Source organism: Temnothorax longispinosus, chromosome 3 (assembly GCF_030848805.1).
Source record: "Temnothorax longispinosus isolate EJ_2023e chromosome 3, Tlon_JGU_v1, whole genome shotgun sequence".
In the NCBI taxonomy this organism is placed as follows: Eukaryota; Metazoa; Arthropoda; class Insecta; order Hymenoptera; family Formicidae; genus Temnothorax; species Temnothorax longispinosus.
In genome coordinates this window covers 6,406,616-6,428,236 of record NC_092360.1, presented here as the reverse complement: position 1 = coordinate 6,428,236, position 21,621 = coordinate 6,406,616, and the positions used below count along the sequence as shown (strand labels likewise).

At 35.0% G+C, this 21,621-nt stretch overlaps 2 protein-coding genes across 13 annotated transcripts in view; one reads left to right on the top strand and one right to left on the bottom strand.

Annotated features, from left to right (window-relative positions):
* The window catches only part of LOC139810338 (fatty-acid amide hydrolase 2-B), a 23,337-nt gene extending 1,716 nt beyond the window's left edge, over positions 1-21,621 (bottom strand). The window contains exons 1-10 of one of the 6 annotated variants that reach the window (XM_071773787.1): positions 10,841-10,929; positions 10,411-10,694; positions 10,188-10,268; positions 2,834-3,041; positions 2,248-2,451; positions 1,896-2,101; positions 1,185-1,327; positions 932-1,110; positions 395-784; positions 70-252 (exon numbers count right to left, since the gene is read on the bottom strand). In XM_071773787.1, the coding sequence (XP_071629888.1) occupies positions 70-252; positions 395-784; positions 932-1,110; positions 1,185-1,327; positions 1,896-2,101; positions 2,248-2,451; positions 2,834-3,037 (1,509 nt within the window). In that variant the 5' untranslated portion in view covers positions 3,038-3,041; positions 10,188-10,268; positions 10,411-10,694; positions 10,841-10,929. Of the gene's footprint in view, positions 1-69; positions 253-394; positions 785-931; positions 1,111-1,184; positions 1,328-1,895; positions 2,102-2,247; positions 2,452-2,833; positions 3,042-7,367; positions 7,762-7,902; positions 8,263-10,187; positions 10,269-10,410; positions 10,695-10,840; positions 10,930-21,599 lie in introns of those variants that run through there. The other 5 variants (XM_071773788.1, XM_071773790.1, XM_071773785.1 and 2 more) reach the window with 5 other exon arrangements.
* On the top strand, positions 8,877-19,748 carry LOC139810336 (cytochrome b5 reductase 4). Of its 7 annotated transcripts, none has more exons than XM_071773778.1 (11): positions 8,877-9,391; positions 12,027-12,373; positions 15,201-15,371; positions 15,685-15,785; positions 15,882-16,047; positions 16,447-16,703; positions 16,790-17,012; positions 17,196-17,490; positions 17,698-17,784; positions 18,079-18,237; positions 18,640-19,748. In XM_071773778.1, exons 2-11 carry the CDS (start codon positions 12,124-12,126, stop codon positions 18,692-18,694), a joined length of 1,764 nt encoding a protein of 587 aa, XP_071629879.1. In that variant the 5' UTR covers positions 8,877-9,391; positions 12,027-12,123; the 3' UTR covers positions 18,695-19,748. The 7 variants fall into 7 exon arrangements, with proteins under 7 accessions (XP_071629879.1, XP_071629883.1, XP_071629884.1 ...); XM_071773782.1 differs by lacking the exon at positions 8,877-9,391 and adding an exon at positions 13,343-14,639 and having other exon boundaries at positions 12,244-12,373; XM_071773783.1 differs by lacking the exon at positions 8,877-9,391 and adding an exon at positions 14,447-14,639 and having other exon boundaries at positions 12,250-12,373.

Sequence of the window (21,621 nt, the reverse complement as noted above, 5' to 3'; positions counted from 1 at the left end):
TATATTATTTAAAATACAAATGAGACACTCCTTTAATTTTGCATAGAAATATCGTATACCAATACACACTTGTATTCCAATGGGAAGACCTTGTTTATTTAAACCTAATGGACAAGCCGTAGCCGGTAGGCCTAACACATTAATGATTGCAGTATAAGAAAAATTGAACGGTTTACACAACGGTTCATGGTGCATTGGAGCTGCAGTTGGATGTGTTGGATACAAGAACACACCGTCTTCTCCCAAAATATCCTTAAAAAATATGAGAAGTATAAAACATCGCATATGTTTCGGGTTTTCATATAAGCAAAAATGTATGCAACAACAGTGACATTCAAGGTATATTTTGATATAAAAAAATCTTACAACATAAAGAAAAGCAATGTAATGGTACCTTGAATTCCTGATAAAGATCTTTACTCTGTTGCATAAGTCGTACATGTTTTTCACTCCCATGTTTTATGCCGAATTTTTCGAACATGGCAGTGAAAAGAGCGATTAAAGTGTGATTGCTCATAAATAACATCCACTTAATGAATTCCAACCAAATATTAAGTTGACCTTTCCTATTGGTTAGCTCGTATGAAAAATCTTTCTCGTCCTTGCACGCCATGTTTGCCAACCAGAGGGCTGTGCTTTTTTTTAACATCTTTATGTTTAATTTCGTGGCTTTAATTTTGTGCGCTTTCTCAAAATAATTTACCACTCTTTTCATAGCGGCTTTTATCTCTGGATCCACTGGCGAAATTAGGTATTGACCACCGTCGTCCTCCATATAATAGAGCTAAAGTCACATAGAAATATCGTTTCCTGGTTATCATATGACAAATTATTAATGATATTTCGCTGCAAAAGCATGCGTATATAAAGTAAGATTAGATTCAAGAAAAAATAATTAAGTATTTTTATGTCAATATTAAATCAACCTTGCCTTGATTTTCGAAATGTCCACTTTCTGATTTAATTTCAATAAGTCAGCATTTTTATCTGCGATAATTTTCAGAATTAACGTCAAATCTTGCGCGTATCTACACATTGGTCCAATGGCGAGTAATTGATCTTGGTCATAGCTTTGTGCACTAGGATATTGACCATCATTCGAGACAATTCCTGTAATAAAAATGTGATGTTTTTACGACACGTTAATAACAAGAAACATGCGAGTTATCCTCAATCTTTCTCACCCTTAGATGGCTTATGGCCAAAAATCCCATTGAAGAACGCCGGCATACGAATAGAGCCACCAATATCCGACCCAATTCCAACCGGTGATCCAGCTGCTGCTTGTAAACAGCCTTCACCACCTGAAGAACCGCCTACAATATGTCTGAAAGTAGATAACGAAATAAGAAGTTCCTGTAGGGTTAAATCTTGTTACGATTTCTGTCATATACTTGGAAGTTATAATATTAAGAAATTGCGTAACTGCTGCCTACATTGGCATATTTATAATATACACTACCGTTCAAAAATTTGGAAGCACTACCTTCTTAAAAAAACAACAGCCAATACTTTTAAAGAAAAACGTCATATATGAGAAATTTTACTGTGTGTTCTAACTATTGAACACAGTATTATTTGTGTCTAATAATTTTCCAAAGAAAAATTTCACTTAATGAATTTTATCGGCACCATTGTTGTTTTTCTTAAGAAGGTATTACTTTTGAACGGTAGTGTATATATTAAGTATTAAATTAAATTCAATAATTATAATTTACTATTATTCATTTTAGTTGTTTATTAAAATGAAATAAAATTAATTTGATTCTCTCAAGTATATTTTTCTTTCGATAAAGTTTCGATAAATAACTATTATACGTTTTCAATCAATATTATTATAATATTATGTAACTAATTATATTGCATGATGTTGATGATGACGTAAGGTGTCGTACCTTGTATTGTAGGGATTCTTGGTAATACCGAACAGACAATTACTGCTTTCCCACCACATTGCCAGTTCCGAAACGTTTGTCAACGCCAGAGGTATGGCTCCAGCTGACTTCATTAATTTTATCGCCTCTGCATCTTTATCAACGACAATGTTCTTACGTACAACTAGACCGGCCGTTTGCTGCATGTTTTCGACCGCGATACAGTCCTGCAATGCAATAAATACAAATGGTATCCTTATATTATAATCACCTAATTACGTTAATAGATGACAAAAGGCGGAAATCTAATCGTTGTCTGACCTATCACCTCTAATGAAATTAAGGAATGAATAAAATAAGAATCAAAAGTTACCTTGGTGGTAAAGGGTATGCCAAACAATGGTTTCTCTTTGGCCAGAAACTCTACGGACGGAGCGTCCTGAGATTTTAACAGTTCGTCGCATATTCTCGCTTCTTTGAGAGCCTTCTCAAAGCGTTCTGCGACTACACAGTTGAGTATTGGCTGGATCTCTTTTATTCTTTCTATATACGAAGTTACAACATCTTCCGAAGTTAACTGTAAATAATAAGCAGTTACGTGATCAACTTAGCCGACATAGGCGGAAGTGTATTGTCTAGGTAGTTAATAAGGCTTATCCTGGTCATTTTATTAACATATTTATAGCGACGAGATTCAGTTTTTTTTATATACTTTAAAAAAACGACTTAATGATATAAAAAAATACGTTTCTCGTATGCGAGCTGTTATGCTTTCTTATTTGTTATGTTAAAGATAAGCATTGCAATGTGTACTAATCATAGGATTAATTCACAAATAAAACTTAACTTTGTTATCAGATAATTCAAAACGATTGATTACAAGAAGCTTATCAAAAGCAAACTGTCAAGATTTATCAAACATTCGAACAAAGAGAGTACAAAGAGTAAAAAGTACCTACTTGTCTGTTTCGAATTTTTAACGCTAAAGTGGTCGCGCTGTACAGGAGAGTTAAATCCTTGATAGGTGGTTGAGATTTTGCCGGGCCTCTGATAAAGGCAACTAACAGTGATATTCCTCTCACAATTAGTTCTAGCATGCGATGAAACACGCCTAGGATCTGTCGAGTTTGCATTCTGCCTCGTGTGTGCTCTTCAACTGACATTCACCTGTCAAGGAAAAAAAAATACAAATTTGCAATCCTAATTATTTCACCGCCCATTGTATATACGTAGCATACGTGTAAAAATGTATCATTTACTGACAAAAATACAAACATCCTGCATTATATATTTCGATTAGTCGGCATGTCCAATTTTAAAACGCGTTTCAACTTTTAAAAATTGTTTTCTCGTCCACGAATTTGATTCCATGCGAATATACATAAAACTCGTTGAATAGATCCCCTTCAAGTCTTCATCGATGAAATAACATTTCTATTAATATATAAACCAGTTATGACTTAAAATATATATTCAACGACGTAAAGGGGCCGCCGCAAAATATCACACGAGAATAATCTCGTTTGATTTTGTGACTTGAAAATTATAAATGCGCGCGTCACCTGAAACGCACCGAGTAAAAAACTAAAGACTATTTTCATACAATCGATTTTCTAATATCATTACGTATGACAATTACGCGTCTCAGAAATTTATCGCGTGCATACTGATCGAATGCAAATATGATTCATCATTCATTCATTCTGCCTTGGATAATGTTGCCGTGAAGACTATGTCGTAATATCGTATGCGAGAAACATATCGCGAGCCTATTACTCTGCCTCCTGTTTTAACATAAATATCGTGTTTTAATATAAATAATCCCCACACGTTTCTTCAAAACGCGTACAACGATGTTTTCCAGTGTTGTAACAAAAGCTTACCTAAAAAACAAACCGTTGAATTATCAGTAAAATTATTTGCGATAAAGGCAAGAATAAAATAAAAGATATCTCTTTGCCGTTTCGTATTCAGTTACAAATATGAAACGAGAAAAAAATGAAGAAGATTAAAAGAATAATTGAAGGAAGAAAAAATCACGGTATTACTGCTTTGTTATTTTTTAATAAGTTGTTTTAAAATCATATTTGCTATGTCAAAAAAAAAAAAAGTAAAAAACCTATATCGAAATATATTTATTCTTTGTAAACTAGTTACCCACTGTATACGAATTTGCGGGGAAGTAAAACTTCGTGCTGAAACAAAGTTCAGCAGAATTCGTTGAACGTTAGTCTCGAGCAGTCTCGAGATGTAATATCGCGAAAAACAAATATAACACTTCAAAATCGCACGGCCTCTTAAGCACGATAGTGGCACTTCACACGCTCGTCGACAGTGGTGACTTGGCGATAAATAATAAGTGTAAGTGACGAAACGCGCGAGTAACGTTGCACGGAAAATTACATGGCATCAATATTCCCAGGCAGAACGATTCGAGGGCGTGAAATTCTGTAGAACGATACACGCTTACGCACTTAATCCGGTGGACAGGCATTAATGATGTAATCGCGAAATTACGTGTCAAGGCTGAACGGAACAATACGCTTGAATTTAATCGGCTTCGCAAATAACAGAATTAAAAATAACAGAGCTGTGTAGCTTTTTGCACAACGGTAAAGCGTCGATAAACTTTGTCCGCATCTATAAAGGCGGTTTAATTGCGACGTTATTTGTCGAAGAGTAAAAGTTTCGTAGCGCCCGAAACTCCAAAGTGCAAATTCGTCTAGTTTCAACGGCAATTTAATTAGCAGCTTAAGCTAAAAGTTCGAAATTTAATATAAATGGTGGCTCGCCCATTTATTCCGCTTGCAACGTTATAAATGCAAAAGTTTGTTGAACTTTTAAGTTATTCCTCCCCAGAAGATCTTTAGCAAACTCTGTAAACTATTTATGTTTAACATCATTTTTACGGGCAATAATTTAATTAAATCAAAGTTTATAAATTTCACAGTAGAGAGCGAATTGGATTACATTTTGGGAAAATCCAATTCGCTTGATAGACTTGATTTATCGTCATTTATCGCGTCGCTTCTGCGGACATAAAACGTTTGCGAATCGCGAATACGTTGCGCGTATAGCGCGTCTGATTTATTGGTCATATTTTGTATGTTCGTCGGAGTGCTCGCGCGCGACACGAACCGCTTCTCCGGGTTTAATCAAGGCTATTTCGTGCAATCGCGCAAGGTTACAGATTCGCTATACGTATGGTCAACTAGAAATGAAGATAATACGATTTGAGATAGAGCGAACAAGCGAAATTTAATAACCTTACTCGATACATCCTGATCCCGAATCAATGTTCCGTTTATTGACGCAATGTTTTATTGACGAACGTGTATCGATCGTGATCGAACGTTAAACTATGGCATTTCGAATATACGTGAGAAAACAAACAAAACACGTGAGTGTTTATACACGTGTACACGAATCATATCACAATACGGACTTATATTATTACAGCCACGAGTGTGATAAGAGACGCAACTTATGGAAAGTTAAATATTGGTCGCTACGTCGCTACTAGAGACGAAAAAGATAATTTAATATATTTACAAAACCAAGAATATTATTTACATAAAGACCAGTTTGTTTGAACGAAGAATGCTCTGGTCTACTAAAGCATGAATTATTTATATCTACGATGTCACGATGCAAAAATACATTGAATTCCTGCATGGTTGAAATGGACAGGAAACGAAGAGGAAACGCGTAAAACGTATCTACATATAAAAATTTGTAAAATTGTTTACCGTTTTTATCGCGAGCAATCAGCATATAAAAATATTTATACATAGCTAATCTTATAATTTCTAAAGATACCGTCAAGCTCATATAAATTTAAAAACAAAATACGACAGGTATTATACGCGTATTATTCACATATTATTTATCCATCAGATGAATGGGAAAGCTTCTTTATTATTTCATCTTATTAAAAATTTTGAATATAATTTTTAATATTTAATATCAATAACCTTTTCTCTCTATTATGAGTATAATTCCCGTATTTCATGTATTCTCGGCACTTATTTTGTTAGCACTGTTAAACTGATGTAAACTGTCGCAAAAGGATGACAGGTATATTTGATATGCAAATATATGTTATTAGATACAGATTTGTTTGAATGTAATAAAGAGAATAACACAGAAATATCCAATTAAATAGTCCCCCGATTTTAGTCGTGGGCGCGTGTCATAAATAACGTTAGCTGTGACATTCGTAACGAGTGATGACATTGATAACCGACAAAAACGCGGCGATATCGGCAATTACTTAATTGGGGTTAGATTAATTATATTAGGCGATCAATGGGGCTATCTCTACGGCCGGTTTATCAAGGCGAATAACTAGCCAACTAATAACTCATTCTTACGATCAATTATACCATAACACAGGAAGGAACATGGTGATTCGGCAATTACGAGAGATTAATTAACCAAGATTGTCAAACAAAGATCAAGAAGATCAATGTCCATTTCTACCAACGCAGATTAACTTTAATATCGGTTTAATTGATTTTTTTTTTAATTTTTTTAAGAATTAAGGAAAAAGATAAGAAGTTAAACAGAGATTAAAGTTAGTCTACAGTCTACATGGGTAGAAATAGACATAAAACCGTCGGATAAGAAAACACGAAGCGATGATGCGTGAAGCAGCGTGTCGAATACAATCGTTGACATGCGGATGTGTAATTTCGTCCAAGGCTGACGATGACTTTTCCTCCATCCTTCGCCCGATCTCCGAAGTCCATGCACATCTCTCTCTCTCTCTCTTTCTCTCTCTTTCTATTGCGAATTTAAAACGGTGTTCATTTTTAAAGAAACTTTTCAGTATTTCTTCAACACACAAAGCTTCAGTATTTTCCAAGATACATTAAAGATCGAAAAAGATGATTTTACAGGACGGCGTATCAAAGATTTTGACGCTGATTAATACAATTTCATCGTACAAATGGTTTATTTTCTTTTTCTTGTTCTATATTTCTGTATTTCAAATCAAGATTGCGTAGACGGTGTTGTCGGGTGAGAGAGAAAGAGAGAGAGAGAGAGAGAGAGAGAGAGAGAGAGAGAGAAATCGAATTAAAATTTTAAATAAATTTCTTTAGATATTTCGATGATTCATTTATTATTCAGACTGACTCAGAGAATGTTCGACTTCTTCGTTCACGCCCCTTTCAACCAATATAGATTAACTTCAATCTCGGTTTAACTTATTTTTCATCCTTTTTTAGTTGTAAGAATTAGAAAAGGAAGAGAAGTAAGTTAAACCGAGATTAAAAAGTTAATCCGCATTGGTATAGAAATAGGCACCAATCATCTAAACATCCAACGATTATTTCACACATAGCTCGAACTACGCGGCAAACAATCTACTTATACGTATTAAAAGATTGGCCTTTTTCATCATTTTCAAGCGCATCTTCTCGCTCAATCTGGAGGAATTCGACCGGAAGAATCTGGCTTACGGCCATACGCTGGCGGATTGACATTCACCTAATTTGGCGGCCTCGTTACTCCACGATTTCCCCGACTCCTCGAGCTCTACCTCCGCCGGAAGTATCCGTTTACCTGTACGCCTATCTCGCGCGTTCAGGACGCTCGAGGAATCCTGGCAACCGGAATCCCTTTGTCTCGCGACGACGATGTTGTTATGTATTATAATCCGGAGGCCGTTCACGCGACACTCACGCGATCGTCTCTCGTGATCGAGGAAACAACAACGAGGAAACGACGTTCAGGAAACAAGTATAGTTCACTAGTGGATCTTCGGAGACTATCCCGCGCCGCTCGCGATGCAATTCGGTCGATTTTTATCCGCGCCGCTCCCGGCACGAGACACTCTCGCGAGTTTGCTTACGGAACGCTCGGCGCAAATGGAGATGGAGATTGCCGGCGCGGCGTGCCGCGTCAGCCACAGCACGTCGACAGAAGGGAGACGGACGATCCGCCGCCCTCCCCCCCCGCCCCGCCCTGTCCCTACCGTATCCCGCGGGGCGGATCACGCATAGCGACTAGTGGGAGTACTCACCGGGATGGGCGAGCGATTTAAACCGGGAGTCATCGACGTCCCCACGGAATCCTGCTCGTACCCTTTTCTCTCTCTCTCTTTCTCTTCTCCCTTTCGCTCCTTTCGCGTCTGTCTCTTCCACCCTTTTGACGTCTCGACTCGAGTCGGAATCGTGGACTGCCAATTTTTCCGCGCACCGAACGTCGACTGCTGTCTCGTGACGATCGCGACTCCGTTTTTCGCACGAGAACGACGCGCCGAACGCGGAACGATAACCGACACGAACAAACAAACCCACCCGGCACTCACCGACACCGACACCGACCCACCGCCGTCGTTTACTGTGCCGCCCAGGCCGCCCGCCGCCCTACCGCCGCGCCCGCGCGCGCGACTCTCACTTCACTCCGGTCGGGCTCGGCTCCCGCCCGAGCTGCTCCGATCTGCCGCGAAGTGGATGAGCGACTTCGGTAGATCGCAGGACCGGTTTTAGAACTCGTGGGACCCTCGATCTTTAGATATACAGGGTAGCCTTCGAATTTTCGCGATTTCAGTGAATTTAATGATATAGATTCCGGGCGATTTGTTAGGAACTTTCCACTGCGAAATAGGAAGTTAAGTTTTCAGATACGTTACGATTGTAAAGTATATCTTTTGCAGCAAACGGTGCTTTGCCATTAAACTAAGCAAAATATGATTATTGGAAATTTGTTACGGTGCATATTATATATACAATAAATAAAAATAATTATTTGTATATCTCTTATATTTGCGTGTATCTAATAAATGTATAAATAAGAAAATTGGCAGTTTTCCCTTTTTTACATAGTACGTTTATAATCTATATCTTTAATATTTTGAGGGGTGTAAACTGAATAATCACCAATAAAATAGTATTACAAACACGTGCTATTTTCGCTTCCTTCATCTTTTTTTAATGACAAGCACTTGGTCATTCTGTGTTTACAAAAAACACCGTTTCCGTTTCTTTTCGTCTTCGTATCGAGCGAATAAATTCAATGACAAAAAAATTTGTAAAAAAAAAAGTTAGTAGAAAAACCGGTTGAATCAACACGTAACACGTATGTCATTAACAAGTTATAAAGTTAGGTACGAAAGACGGTAGAATACTAGAATGTAGAATACGGCCTTGCCGTAGCGAGAAAAACGCTCCATGAAGTTGGCCGCGAGACGGAGCACCGAGCGGTGAGCACTGAGCATCCGAAACCTAACCTCCGAAACGCAGCCGTGAGACGCGATTTCGAGCGATTTTTGAGGCTTGACCCTTTCGCGGCGGAGCGCACGCGTGTGTCTGGGGTACGAGTGACAAATCAACGTGATATTCGACACGTGTGTTTCTGCACGTTCGAGCGTTAATCGTCCTGAATCCGTTTTGGCGACTGGACGCGTGAATCGATTGTCGAATCGTTGGGCAAACAACCTAATCCGGCCTAGTTAGTTCGCATGTCTCACACATATCGCGAACAAGGGTGGAAATATAAATATAATTCTGGTGAGTTTCGATGCTGTCTGCTGTAGTCGCGCAAAAATGACGTTCGCTCAATATCGGAAACGAAAATCGGCGAAGCGCTTCCGGAAAAGTTGAATTCATTGAGAATTAGAAACCATATGAGACCATTAGAATCCACGAGTTGAGATTGCATCATATTTACTTTTTAATACATTATATACTTTAATATATTAATCGTAATACAATATATATAATAGAAGAATGTATATTATTTTATTATATTTTATTATGTTCCTCTTTATATTATTTATTATATATGATACAAATATATATTTATTATATTTATGTAATTCTGTAACATATACACTTAAAGGTGAAGCTACAGAGACAAGACTAATTGAATTTCTGACAATTAAACAATTTATCACCAATGTATCAGCAGCAATTATTTATCACACTTATTGATAAAAGGATAAGATTATGCCTTGCAGGTGCATTTTTATTTCAAAGATGACGTGTTCATTTCAAGAAATCAGAATTTTTTTGTATATTATTTATATCTATGATAAATACATAAATTTTTAATGCGTTTTATTTGTTTATTAGCACATGTGCTAAAAAGCTAAAAAATATTTTCTTTCCTTGAAAAATTGAAAACTTGCCATTCTTTTTCTAATATTAAAAAAGATATCTTCTATTTTTGTATTTTGCGCTCGTTTTTTATTACCATGCATATAAATATCTCAAGTGCAAATTATTTCGCGAATATTTGTGCGTGTTGAGGGAGCCCATGATTAAACTTGGTTGAAAGACCTGTTTCGGTATAAATAATACTTGCTTGACTGCTTGTTCATAAAAAAGAAAAACTGCCAGGGTACATCCACAAGGTGCAAGGCTTACGAGACTGATATTGAGAAGTCTATAAATAACAACGGATAAGCAAAATCAATACTATCCTCAGAATGAATCTAACATTATTCTATCTCCATCTTAAATTACAGTTATTTCTTTCTAAATGTAATATGAAATAAGTGTTTAAATAAATAAAATATGCGAGATACCTCGGTTAATATACGACTAAGGCCCAAGCAATTTAAAGGCAGAGGACGCTTGCAGGGAAGATTGTGCACTTAAGCTCACTCTCCACTGACGTAGAATGCCGAATGTCGTTTCGCAACCACTTGCCTCCTAATGACTCGACAAAGGGTATTTAATGCTCCGCGCAATTTTATTATTATTCCTGTGTCAGCATGTCGTCACGAGGTCTTTCATAGGTTACGAACAACATCAAAGTCTTATCAGTTTTACATGGCAAACTCCGAGCATGATTTATTTCCTTAATATCCTGTATAAGAAATAAATATTGGAATGTTTATTTTTAATTTAATTTTGTTGAAACTCTTTTTTCATGTTTATTTAACTCCAATACAAACAGGTATGCAATCTTAAAGACGAAGTAAGTTATATATTAAAATATATATAGGTACTTACACGTGCCTATATTTTCCTATCTTCAATAAATATCTTGTAGTTTTATTTTACTTTATTGCCAACTTGGTTTTTATTTTTTTATTGTTTGGAATAATATATAAGCCTGAATGAAAGTGAGACAAGAATTAAAACAGGGATGTATACTTTTTAACAAGAAAATATTTACGCGCATAATTATAAGTTAAAAATTAATCCTAGTACCTTTTCTACATTTTTTTATTTAATCGTTGAATACATATTAGCGTTTGACTAGTTTCTTATTTTTTGTTTATCTTTGGTTTTAATATTTATTTCTCTTTCTAAATGAAAAAAATACAAACGTATTTGTTGGAATTTTAGAATAAATAGCTTAAAATTTAAAATAATTGATTTAAAATTTAAAAAAAAGTATTTCTATAAAGAACGCGTTCTATTTTGAATACGGTAATTTTAACAATACAAAAAAATATTGAGATATGTTAGATTTAAGATTAATAGTCTTTTAATTGGTATAGCCTATACTAGTGTTTATTTTTTGAGACTTTAGCATAGGTAAAAATAAAGTAAACGGCGCTTTTATAATTTTATACTATAAATACTAAGAACTCTTTGAACTCTTTCCTATCTTCCAGCTAAATAAATCCAGCGATATCCATGCATATGATCGAGTTTAAGTATGTTTAGTACATTCGTCGAGGGACGATAAAAAAAGAGAAAATATATGGAGAAAGTAATTGTGTGAAAATGAATGCTCGTCGTGTTCTAATGCGTTTCGCTTTCTAAATTTGCAAACCACGTAATGCAAATGGGCGATGATGATTTCCTGCGTGTAATACGATAATACATTAGTTTTTACAATGCTATAGTCTTGACGAATTTTTGATTTTAGAAGACATAGTACAGATACAAAAATAACTTCATAAATAGGAATAAAAAATTGTAAAAAATATAGTACATTTGATCTAATCTAGCAGCGTTTAATTTTTTTTCTTAGAAAATATTTTTTCGCGAAATATTTCACAATATTAAAAATATAACAAATAGAATTATCCGTATTTGATGTATCCACTTGATATTTTGCGCTCTAATTATAATATTGTACATAAAAGTAAATTATTACGATAACGTTTTAAAGAGCTGTTAAATTCTCACCATGCATGGATTACTTCGTCAAATAATAATTATTTACTATAATCGTGTGTGACAGAGTTCAACAAGGTAAACCATGGGATCTCTATTGGGACGTATGTGACGACGCATAACGCTTTTACTTTCCCGGACTTACTATATTCGAAAAGAAACTAATGGAATCATTGAAGAAGAGCGATTCCTCGGGGACCGAATCGAGAGATGAGAATGGAAAAGATAAATGTCACAGTGACGACGCTGATAATATACAGGATAAAATGAAGAAAGTGGAGGTGAAAACGTCTTCACCTACGAGTCTATTGGCCAGGAACACCTTAGTGTTACCTACTGGAGTCATCAAACCCAATCAAAACAAGCTAGTGAAAGCAAAAACCAAGACAATGCCATCGTCTGGGTCTGCTACCGGTAAGAACGTACATATTATGATTCCCCTAAGTATCCTTTCAATTCATTGAAGTAAGAGCGATAGACGATAGGACGGTAAACTCGGGTAAGATGGCCAACCCATGTTCATTCGATGTTTCATGGCGAGCTAGACTGAAAGAACATAGGTTGGCCATCTTTCCTGTATGGCCATCTTACCCGAGTTTACCCTATTATGAGTCATACTTTTTATTTCACATTTCGTGAGCCAAAAGAAATTGTACGAAAAAGAGCATGTAAAAAAATAAGAGGAAAAAATGTACAAAAAATGCGATTTTTTAAATCGTGACACTTTCTCATATAATTTTCGATAAAATTCTTCAAATATCAAAATACCTAAAATTTCAAAAGTATCTAAATATTTAGGTCATACCAAAATAATTCTGTACGAAAATTGGCATATAACACGAAGATTCCGTTTTTGTTCATTTTTATTCACGATTTATATCACCTTATCTGTGATAGTCTTAAGTGTTCTTAATCAGATAACACACTTGTTTAATCGATTAAATAATCGATAGCCTTTCCGTGTTACTGACGCGTCTGCGGTTGATCTTGATACGCGGAGAAGCGCGCTCCGACTGGCGAGAGATCCTGCGTGTTGAGCTGAGCGTCGTCCATCGCTACTATATTGATCTACCTGTCTCAGGGTTATATTCGGCCGCGTGTTTCAGCGCAGTACCCTCCGGTCCTTCACCACGAGATCACGGAAATCTAGTCTCTCGTTACTCGTCGCCGACGAGACCCGCGATCTGCATCGCATTTCCGTCCCAGTTTCAAAAAGCTATCGCAGTGACTATATTGCTTCTCGATAATGTAGATGTTTTTGCCATTCTTTCTCGGACATATCCTCGTATTAGGTGAACGATTCTGTATATCGTTAGTCGCGTGTCACTTCATCGCACACGAATCTTAAATAATTAAGGGTTTTCCTCATATCTTTATTATTAGTACGACGAATCGATGGTGACCTGAGCCAAGCAGCCTACTCTTATGTTATTCGGAACGACTTAACTAGACGAAGGAAGATCACTTGCTTCTTCATTAAAGTTCTAGTCAATCCAGCGTATTTTAACATAAATTTATGTTCTGCATAAGATATTCTCTAACGATTATTATTTTTTTCATTAATAGATTTTTTGACGAAAATTTGAGCCAACTTTTTGGGTCATGTGAGAGCTTGTGATAAAAAATCTCTTCAGTTCCAATTAAAAAAATTTTTTTTTAATTGTTATACGGCTTGTACTAAATTAAGTTCAAAATAAAAAAAAATTCTACTAATAGATTCTACTTGATATTTATTTTAGAAATGAACGAAACCTTTTATAATGTGCAATGCTAATATTATACTTCTATTATAGCTTGGCTGGTGAAAAAACTAGGTTTATCAAAAGATACCTACTATGTTTTTCAAAAGACATCGATAAATGTGGAATATTTTGTGGATATACTATAATATATTGCACTAAACGAGAAGAAAAGAGAGAGAGGAAGAGAACGTAGTAAAAAATTATTTAAATACAGCATCATGTTATTATGAATTCATTAAACTAAAACGGAAAAGGATATATAAGATATTAGATATCAAACAGGTGTTGAATTATCGGCATATCGAATATTGGATTAAAAATGTTCAGTCGGTGGCAAACGAATATCTGCCTATCTGTGAAATCTGTTTAAAGTTAAATTCACAAGATATTTCCGTCTCATGAATTAACTAGTTGTTTGTAATTGTATGTACTTTAATTGATTTTAATTAGTTTTAACGGTAGTAACCATCAGTATATAAATTCGTCCAATATGTACATATTAGTATATATTTTCTACATATATTATACCATTTACGTACCGCATCATCGATATCACATGTGACATTATTACGTCTCTAACGTTCGATACTAATAATACGTTTCGTCCGTTTCTTTGAAAAAAAAAAAAAAAAAAAAAAAAAACTGAGCTCCTTGTTTACTTCACCTACTTTGTTTACTCCTTCGTCTTGTTTATCTCTTCATTGTTAAACGCGTTAAGAAAACTCAAGTTTCCCATGTTATCAAGGCAAAATCCGCAAATTGGCACCTTGTGAGAACTTTTGTTTTGCGTTTCACACGAAGACAATTGCAAAAATGATCGTGTCTCCGCGATTCCTGTTGTCCCGATGAAAAAATGCCACGATGTTGCGGCGCTTCTTTGGTTTCCGCCGCGGATCGCAATGGATCTCCGCAGAGCCTCGGTCTGCAGATCCAGGACGGTTAGTAATTAGTGTAATTGCCAATTAATCTATTTTCTCAATCGCGTTTGCGTGCACCCTGCACGTGCACGTGTTTATTGTAGATAAATGACGTCCTTATGCTCCCCAACTCCCGACCACTAATTTGTACGGTAATGCGTAGATCGAACGACGACGTCAACTTTCAAACGTTAAAAATATTTTCGAATAACTTTGTTTTAACAACATAAAAAGGTGGTAATGTTCGTCAGATAAAAAGATGTTAACTAAGAATTTATGAGATATGATTGAAATAGTAAAAGCGTTATAATTGATTATGGATAATTAATTATAAGTTAAATAATAAAATTAAATTATATGGAAATTAACTAATTAATAATTACATGTATAATTAATTAGTAAATTGCATAATATATATGTTGTATAATTCATTCATGAACTGTATAGTAGCCTAATAATTTTGGGATATGAATATGATATTGTTTCATCTATATATAGCCCCAAGTATCTAATGCAATTTAGAGAAAAAGATATAATGAAATAACATATAATACATTTCTATCTTTGTTTTCTTTTTCACAGGAAACCCACGGAATAAGACAGCCTTAGCACCGGGGCACAGTTTGATGGATTGGATCCGTCTAGGTAATTCGGGAGCCGATTTAACTGGAGTCGGTGGTGTACCACAAGTCGTAACGTTATCCGAGCTTGCTAACCATAATAAGCAAACCGACGCTTGGATCGCAATCCGAGGTTTGTTTATTTCCGTACCTTATACCCACTAAAAGAAGACGACTCACTTTACCATCGACGACAACTTGCGAAATATTTAACATACCATTAGCAGTATATCGCTCATTTTTGTTATAACGTTATTTATATTAAATACTTTAATTATACATAAAATAATCCAGAATATTAAATAGTTTTGTCAAATTATTAAATTATTTAATGATAAAAATTAATTTGCTAATGTAATTAATTTTTTGCCACTTATTGATTTATATCGACGAATTTGATATCACTCAGCTTGAATTCTAGTTTTCATAATTGGTTTCAATTACAGGGGTTGTATTCAACGTTACGCGTTACATGGATTTCCATCCAGGTGGAGTCGACGAATTGATGAGAGGTGTCGGGAAAGACGCCACGAAGTTATTCGATAACGTAAGATCTTCCACTTTCCCATCCTACATTTTATATCATTATATCATTTCGATAAGCGGTAATTCTTTTTATGTACCCGTAGATCGTTAATTCCAGGTGCACGCTTGGGTGAATTATCAGAGCATTCTGCAAAAATGCGTCGTAGGCAGATTAAGTCGCGGAACTTCCTCCACGTCGAGCACTTCCTCCATAACGGAAAAGTCGGTTACGGATGCGAACAACTGTTTGCCCGTAACGTTAGTTCGGAGCAAACATTCCACTGGTAAGTAGCCCATTGTAGCAGTTGCATCGTATTGTTTTCTAGGTCATTTATATTTAGAGAAGCATTACTGGAGTAATAAATCGTAGATAGTATTGGCTCATTACAGAAGTTTGTATTGTTCGTAAGCGACACGAACGAGATACTTTTCTGTAAATCGATGAATGTCAAAATTCTACTACTTCTCGAAGTATGATCATTCACGAACATTTATAAAATATTTTAAATTATTTCTTTATTTAAGTAATGTCTCTGTTTAATGTGTACTGAATTTATTACTATCATATTTGTTAAATTAGTGATTTACAGTTAAAATGTTAGATAGAGATAATTATGATAAATGACAGAAATATCGAATTTTAGATATAGGACAATGATCAGAGTAAACTTTTATTATTTCAGCACAAAAGACAGTTGATGAAAACTCGGCGGTTTCACCTAATGTGAATATAGATTGGCGGCAAACATCTAATTCTATTACACTCTTTTATCAAGGCATACGCGACTACCCAGGAATATATTATCAATTACAAAGGTTCAGTGACACGAAAATTATCTTCAGATTAACTTTTGAAAAGTACATTATTGTCCACGAGCTTGAATTAATCGCAGATGTGGAATGGCCGCCAATGTATAAAAGAGATTTCGATACAATGCAGGTAAATTATTTAATCAATTTATAAATGGTTACATACTTTTCAGCGCGCATTTCGTAAACTCAAGAAACGTATCTTGTATGTTGTAGGTAGACTTTACGTTTACGAAGAGGCTTAAAGATATTTGGAAATCTCAGGGAAATCATACATTATCGCGGGAATCAATCACAAACAAACGCACATACAAAGAGTACGAAGTACTCAGTAATACACCCCTTTGCAAACTAGTTAATTTGTTAGTTTTACGTGCCAAAGATTTTTTAGAACTAATTCCCGTCGGTAGACACATAGAAGTCAAAATGAATGTAATGGGTAAGCAGTAACATAGATATCTGTTTTCAAAAAATATGTTTTTATCGATATACAATATTTGTTTTTTAACTTTTTATTGGTAAAATGTAATTAAGTTTACATTTCACCAATAAATATATTTACATTCGTAAAAATGTTTTTAAAAATATGCTGATATAATATTTTTGTACGTTTTTCGCACAGGAATGGAAGTATCTAGGAAATATACGCCTGTCCCACCGTGCCTTCATCCCGAAGATATGGCGCCAAATTACAAGCCTGATTGCACTTGCTTGATGATAAAGCGATATCCAAATGGCGCACTTAGTCCGTCCATCACCAAATTACAACCTGGCCAAACTCTTACAATGAGCAATGGTTTAGGTGCCTTTGTAACTGAATCTTTCGATCGGTATCCTGTCATTCACATGCTGGCAGGTGGAACAGGTTTAACCGCGATGTTAGGAATAATTCAGCGAGCTTTAGCAAGGCGCAGTGTGTAAGTATTAATGTACTCCATTTCAAGACTTTCTCTTTTTATTTATAAACGGTAATATCTTGTTAATATTGAAAAGACAGATAATATGAAATAAAAATCAAAAAGAAAAACATGATGTTAAACATTAACAATAATATAGGATAGTTTGACTAATATATTACATTATTTATTTCTATTTATCTTTAATTGATTTGAAATCTTTTTCAGAAAATTAATCAATCTTCTAAATTTCAATAAGGATGAAGACAATATGTTTTACGTGGCGCAGCTTGACAAAGTAGCTGCAGAGAAGAAGTAAGTACACGCGCACATGGAAATACATATAATATGTGATTTAAAATTTAACAGAGAGAAACTAATGTTTAAAATAATATGTGATTATTATAAAAATTTATATATGTAAAGAAATGGATGAAATGTTAGCGGACGATATATGATATTGATACATGCTACATAATGATATCATATGTCAAAAATTATGTCCATCGTGAATCGAAATATTGTATAGAATACGAAATATCGTATATCTATTAAAATAAAAAGAGATTTTACCTGAAAGCCTACTAATATCTTGTATTTATTTGTCAGGTTCAAAGTTACACATATCCTTTCGCAAGCAGGTGATAAATGGGAGGGTAGACGCGGTACTGTATCCGACAAATTATTGAAAGAATTGATTGGCGAGTGTTCATCAGAGGGATGTATATTTACGTGTGGACCAAAAGGATTTATGTTATCTGCGAAAAAGTACGTGACATTTTTTACTTATTAAACGTATATTATATTTTTTATAATTTAGTAAGTGGTAAATGTGATTATTTTTTATCATAAAAGATAAAGATTAAATAATTGATATGAGGACCCTCGAAATTCGAATGATGAGAAGTCAAGGCAGTAGGGTCAGACGCAGGTCATTGTGCGTGAAATCAGTAGTACATTTATTAATCCTCTTCAATACATTATTCCGGATTTTTATCGGAATAATGTATTGAAGAGGATTAATAAATCTACTGCTGATTTCACGCACAATGACCTGCGTCTGACCCTACTGCCCTGACTTCTCATCATTAAGATAAAGATTATTCTGATTTAATTGTCATTTTCAACACTTTGCTGTCTCTTGATTATTTAGATGTCATTTTGTTTCAGGTGTATTCAGACACTTGGTTGGGAACCTCACCAAATATATCATTTCGACGACTAATCGTCTGCGCTGAAAGTATATACGTGCCATATATATACATACATATATATACATACATATGTATACATACATATATATATATATATATATATATATATATATATGTATATATATATATTTTCTTTCCTTTCAGAGAGCCTAATAAGATATGAAACTCGTACCTGTCAAACCACGTTTAGTTAAATATTAGTACAGATGTTCTGTGACATCTATGTGAACTGTCATTGATGTGTCTATCGTCAAGGCGATATTTTTCTGAAATTATGAAGATTTTTAAGCACTTTTACTCCCATCTCCGCCCATAATGATATATTCTTAGCTGCGATAAATTGTAATACTGTACGTAAAGTAGATACTTGCATGTAATTTTGCAATCAGGTAATATAGCAACTAGAAAAAAGAGGCAAACTTGTTGCGTGATTTAGAATTTAGATAGAAAAACAACGTATGCCTCACAACATATGAAAGATTCTACATGATTCTATTGAAAACATTCTATTGAAAATGTTCATGTTTCAGAGGAAATATCCATTTTAAAAATCTGTCTTTTCATACGGATGTAACAGTAAAGCTATATAATTTCATATATAATTTCAATTTTATATAGTTTAATAGAGTCATTCAGCATAATCACATTGGATAATATACATATTTTTTCTGTGAGAATTTGAAGCGCGCATAGTAAATAATGCACAATTAAATAAACGGGAAAAAACACATAATAAAAGTGAGTAATCTAGCATAGACGGTTCCTTGATTATGATTGTAGGCTGCATATTTTGTAGGATCAATATGTGATATTTTTAATTAATATCATGAATTTGTTCGTTAGGTTCATATGTTGTTAATGCGTGTTGTTAACGCCCTATTTTTATGTAAATAAATTAAGATCATATAATTGTTCTCTGAGGAAAGATGGCATAAGATGCTGTGCATTTATACATTTAGATATGTATACCGATAATTGAAAATAAATGCATATAGAATGACTGAAAACTGTTGAAGTATATTGTATTTTTATATTGAAATATAATGACAGTATGTCATTTTAAAACGTGTTGTTACATTAATTAACGAAAAAGTTTATCAAAAAATGAAGATTAATCCGCCAATGATAATTTAAAACAGGATTAACGAAAAAGTTTATTTTTCGAGGGATAATTTTTTTTTACGAAAATCAATTGCGATTAATTTTAATCTACTAACTCTTGACATTAAATAATTTTTAACGATTAAAGACCAATTAAATTTTACATTTTCGAAATTCAACTTTGTGCCTTGACATCATTTTTATCTCCATTTCGCACGTAGGAGATATGTACACGTCTTCTTTTTATTCTTGATGTAGATGCTTTTATCTTTGTACAGTTGAAAAACTTTGTGATGCGACTAAATTTCTCATTTCTTCCTTCCTCTCGAAGCACGTCCGAGAGCGAAAATCGTGAAAATAAACCGCGCGCTTTTGCCTCCGCTAAATTTCTTAGACTGAAAAACTGCCGGGTGAATCTCTCGAGTGCATCGTAGATAGCGGAGGATGTAAATTCTCACCTTCAATCTCTCCGAGACGCTCCGCCACCCCCAATAATGTACACGGGTATATTTATCTGGGCAACCCGGAGGAAGAAGGCGAGAGAGCGTAATAACCCACCGTCCCACCCGTTCCCCCTTACCCCCCTCACCCCTGACGAGCGAGGGGTTTTCACAAAAGGGCCCCGTCGACCGTTCGACCGATAAGGGAACTTTCCATAATGCAAAACTTTGCGGCCGGCTTAATTTTCCGGCGCCGTGTACAGAAGTGTCTATTGATCGCGGTAAGTTCCTCCCCCGCGATATGACGTAACGACATCGCGCAGGCAGGCGGCAGGATGAATGTCTTTTGGCCCGCGTCGTCGACGCGAAGAAAATTATGTCACGGGCGACGCGCCGCTGTTGGGAACCTCTCGCGTGACCTTCTCGACCACTCCGCGTCCCTCTCAACAAGCTGGCCGCGCAAAATCGCGTGAAGAGCTCGGCAGCGTTTTCGCATTCGCAAGATTGCAACAGCAACAGTAGCTCTTTCGAGAGTTTAATCAGCTCGCATACGCGAGAGGATACTTGAGCGCGTTTGCAATCGGTGTTCGTCTCTACTATATTTCGTTAAAGACGATATCGACAATTTATGATAAGCATTTAATTATTTAATATATTTAATTGCTACGGTAGTTCTGCGTGATCTCTTAGCGTCTGACCTTTCAGTGGTATCTTTTGTCGCTGGTGACCGAGGCTATCGAAATTTTTAACCGCTTATAAAAGAGAGAAACTATATTGTTTAATATAAATTTTTAACTGTAATGGGGATGAAGTGGGGCTAGGCCTTGGGCTAGGCTGACTGGGGCATACCCCTCCCCCAAACCGTGATTTTATTATAGTTATCAATCAGGATACCGGAGAAGCTACAGTCCCATTTAAGTATCGCTATCACTGAGTGCGCGTAATCTTGTATAATAAAAAGTCGACAAAGAATTATAAAATATAAAAATATTTTCTAGGCTCTAGAGAGAGAGTTTTTCAAGGCAATAGATTATATCAATATATTAGTTGATTTGTAATATACATAGATACTTTTACATTCTTAATCTTTAATGTTTTAATTTTTCGTTTTTTCTACAATAACTGTAGGAATAAATAATATATTTTCAATAAAGATATTTTTTGCATGAGATATTAAGTAATACAGAACTTTACCGCTATACATTAATTATCATTCTAGATACAAATTTTGATATAATGTCTAATAATTGTTAAAAAAAAACTGTTCGTGATTCTTTTATAATATATCTCATTTCTCATATATATATTTTATTTGCGTTTGTAATATAATTTTACAAATCCATTGCCTTGACATTGAAATAAAAAAATAACTCACCGGCCGATGCGCAACAGCGGAG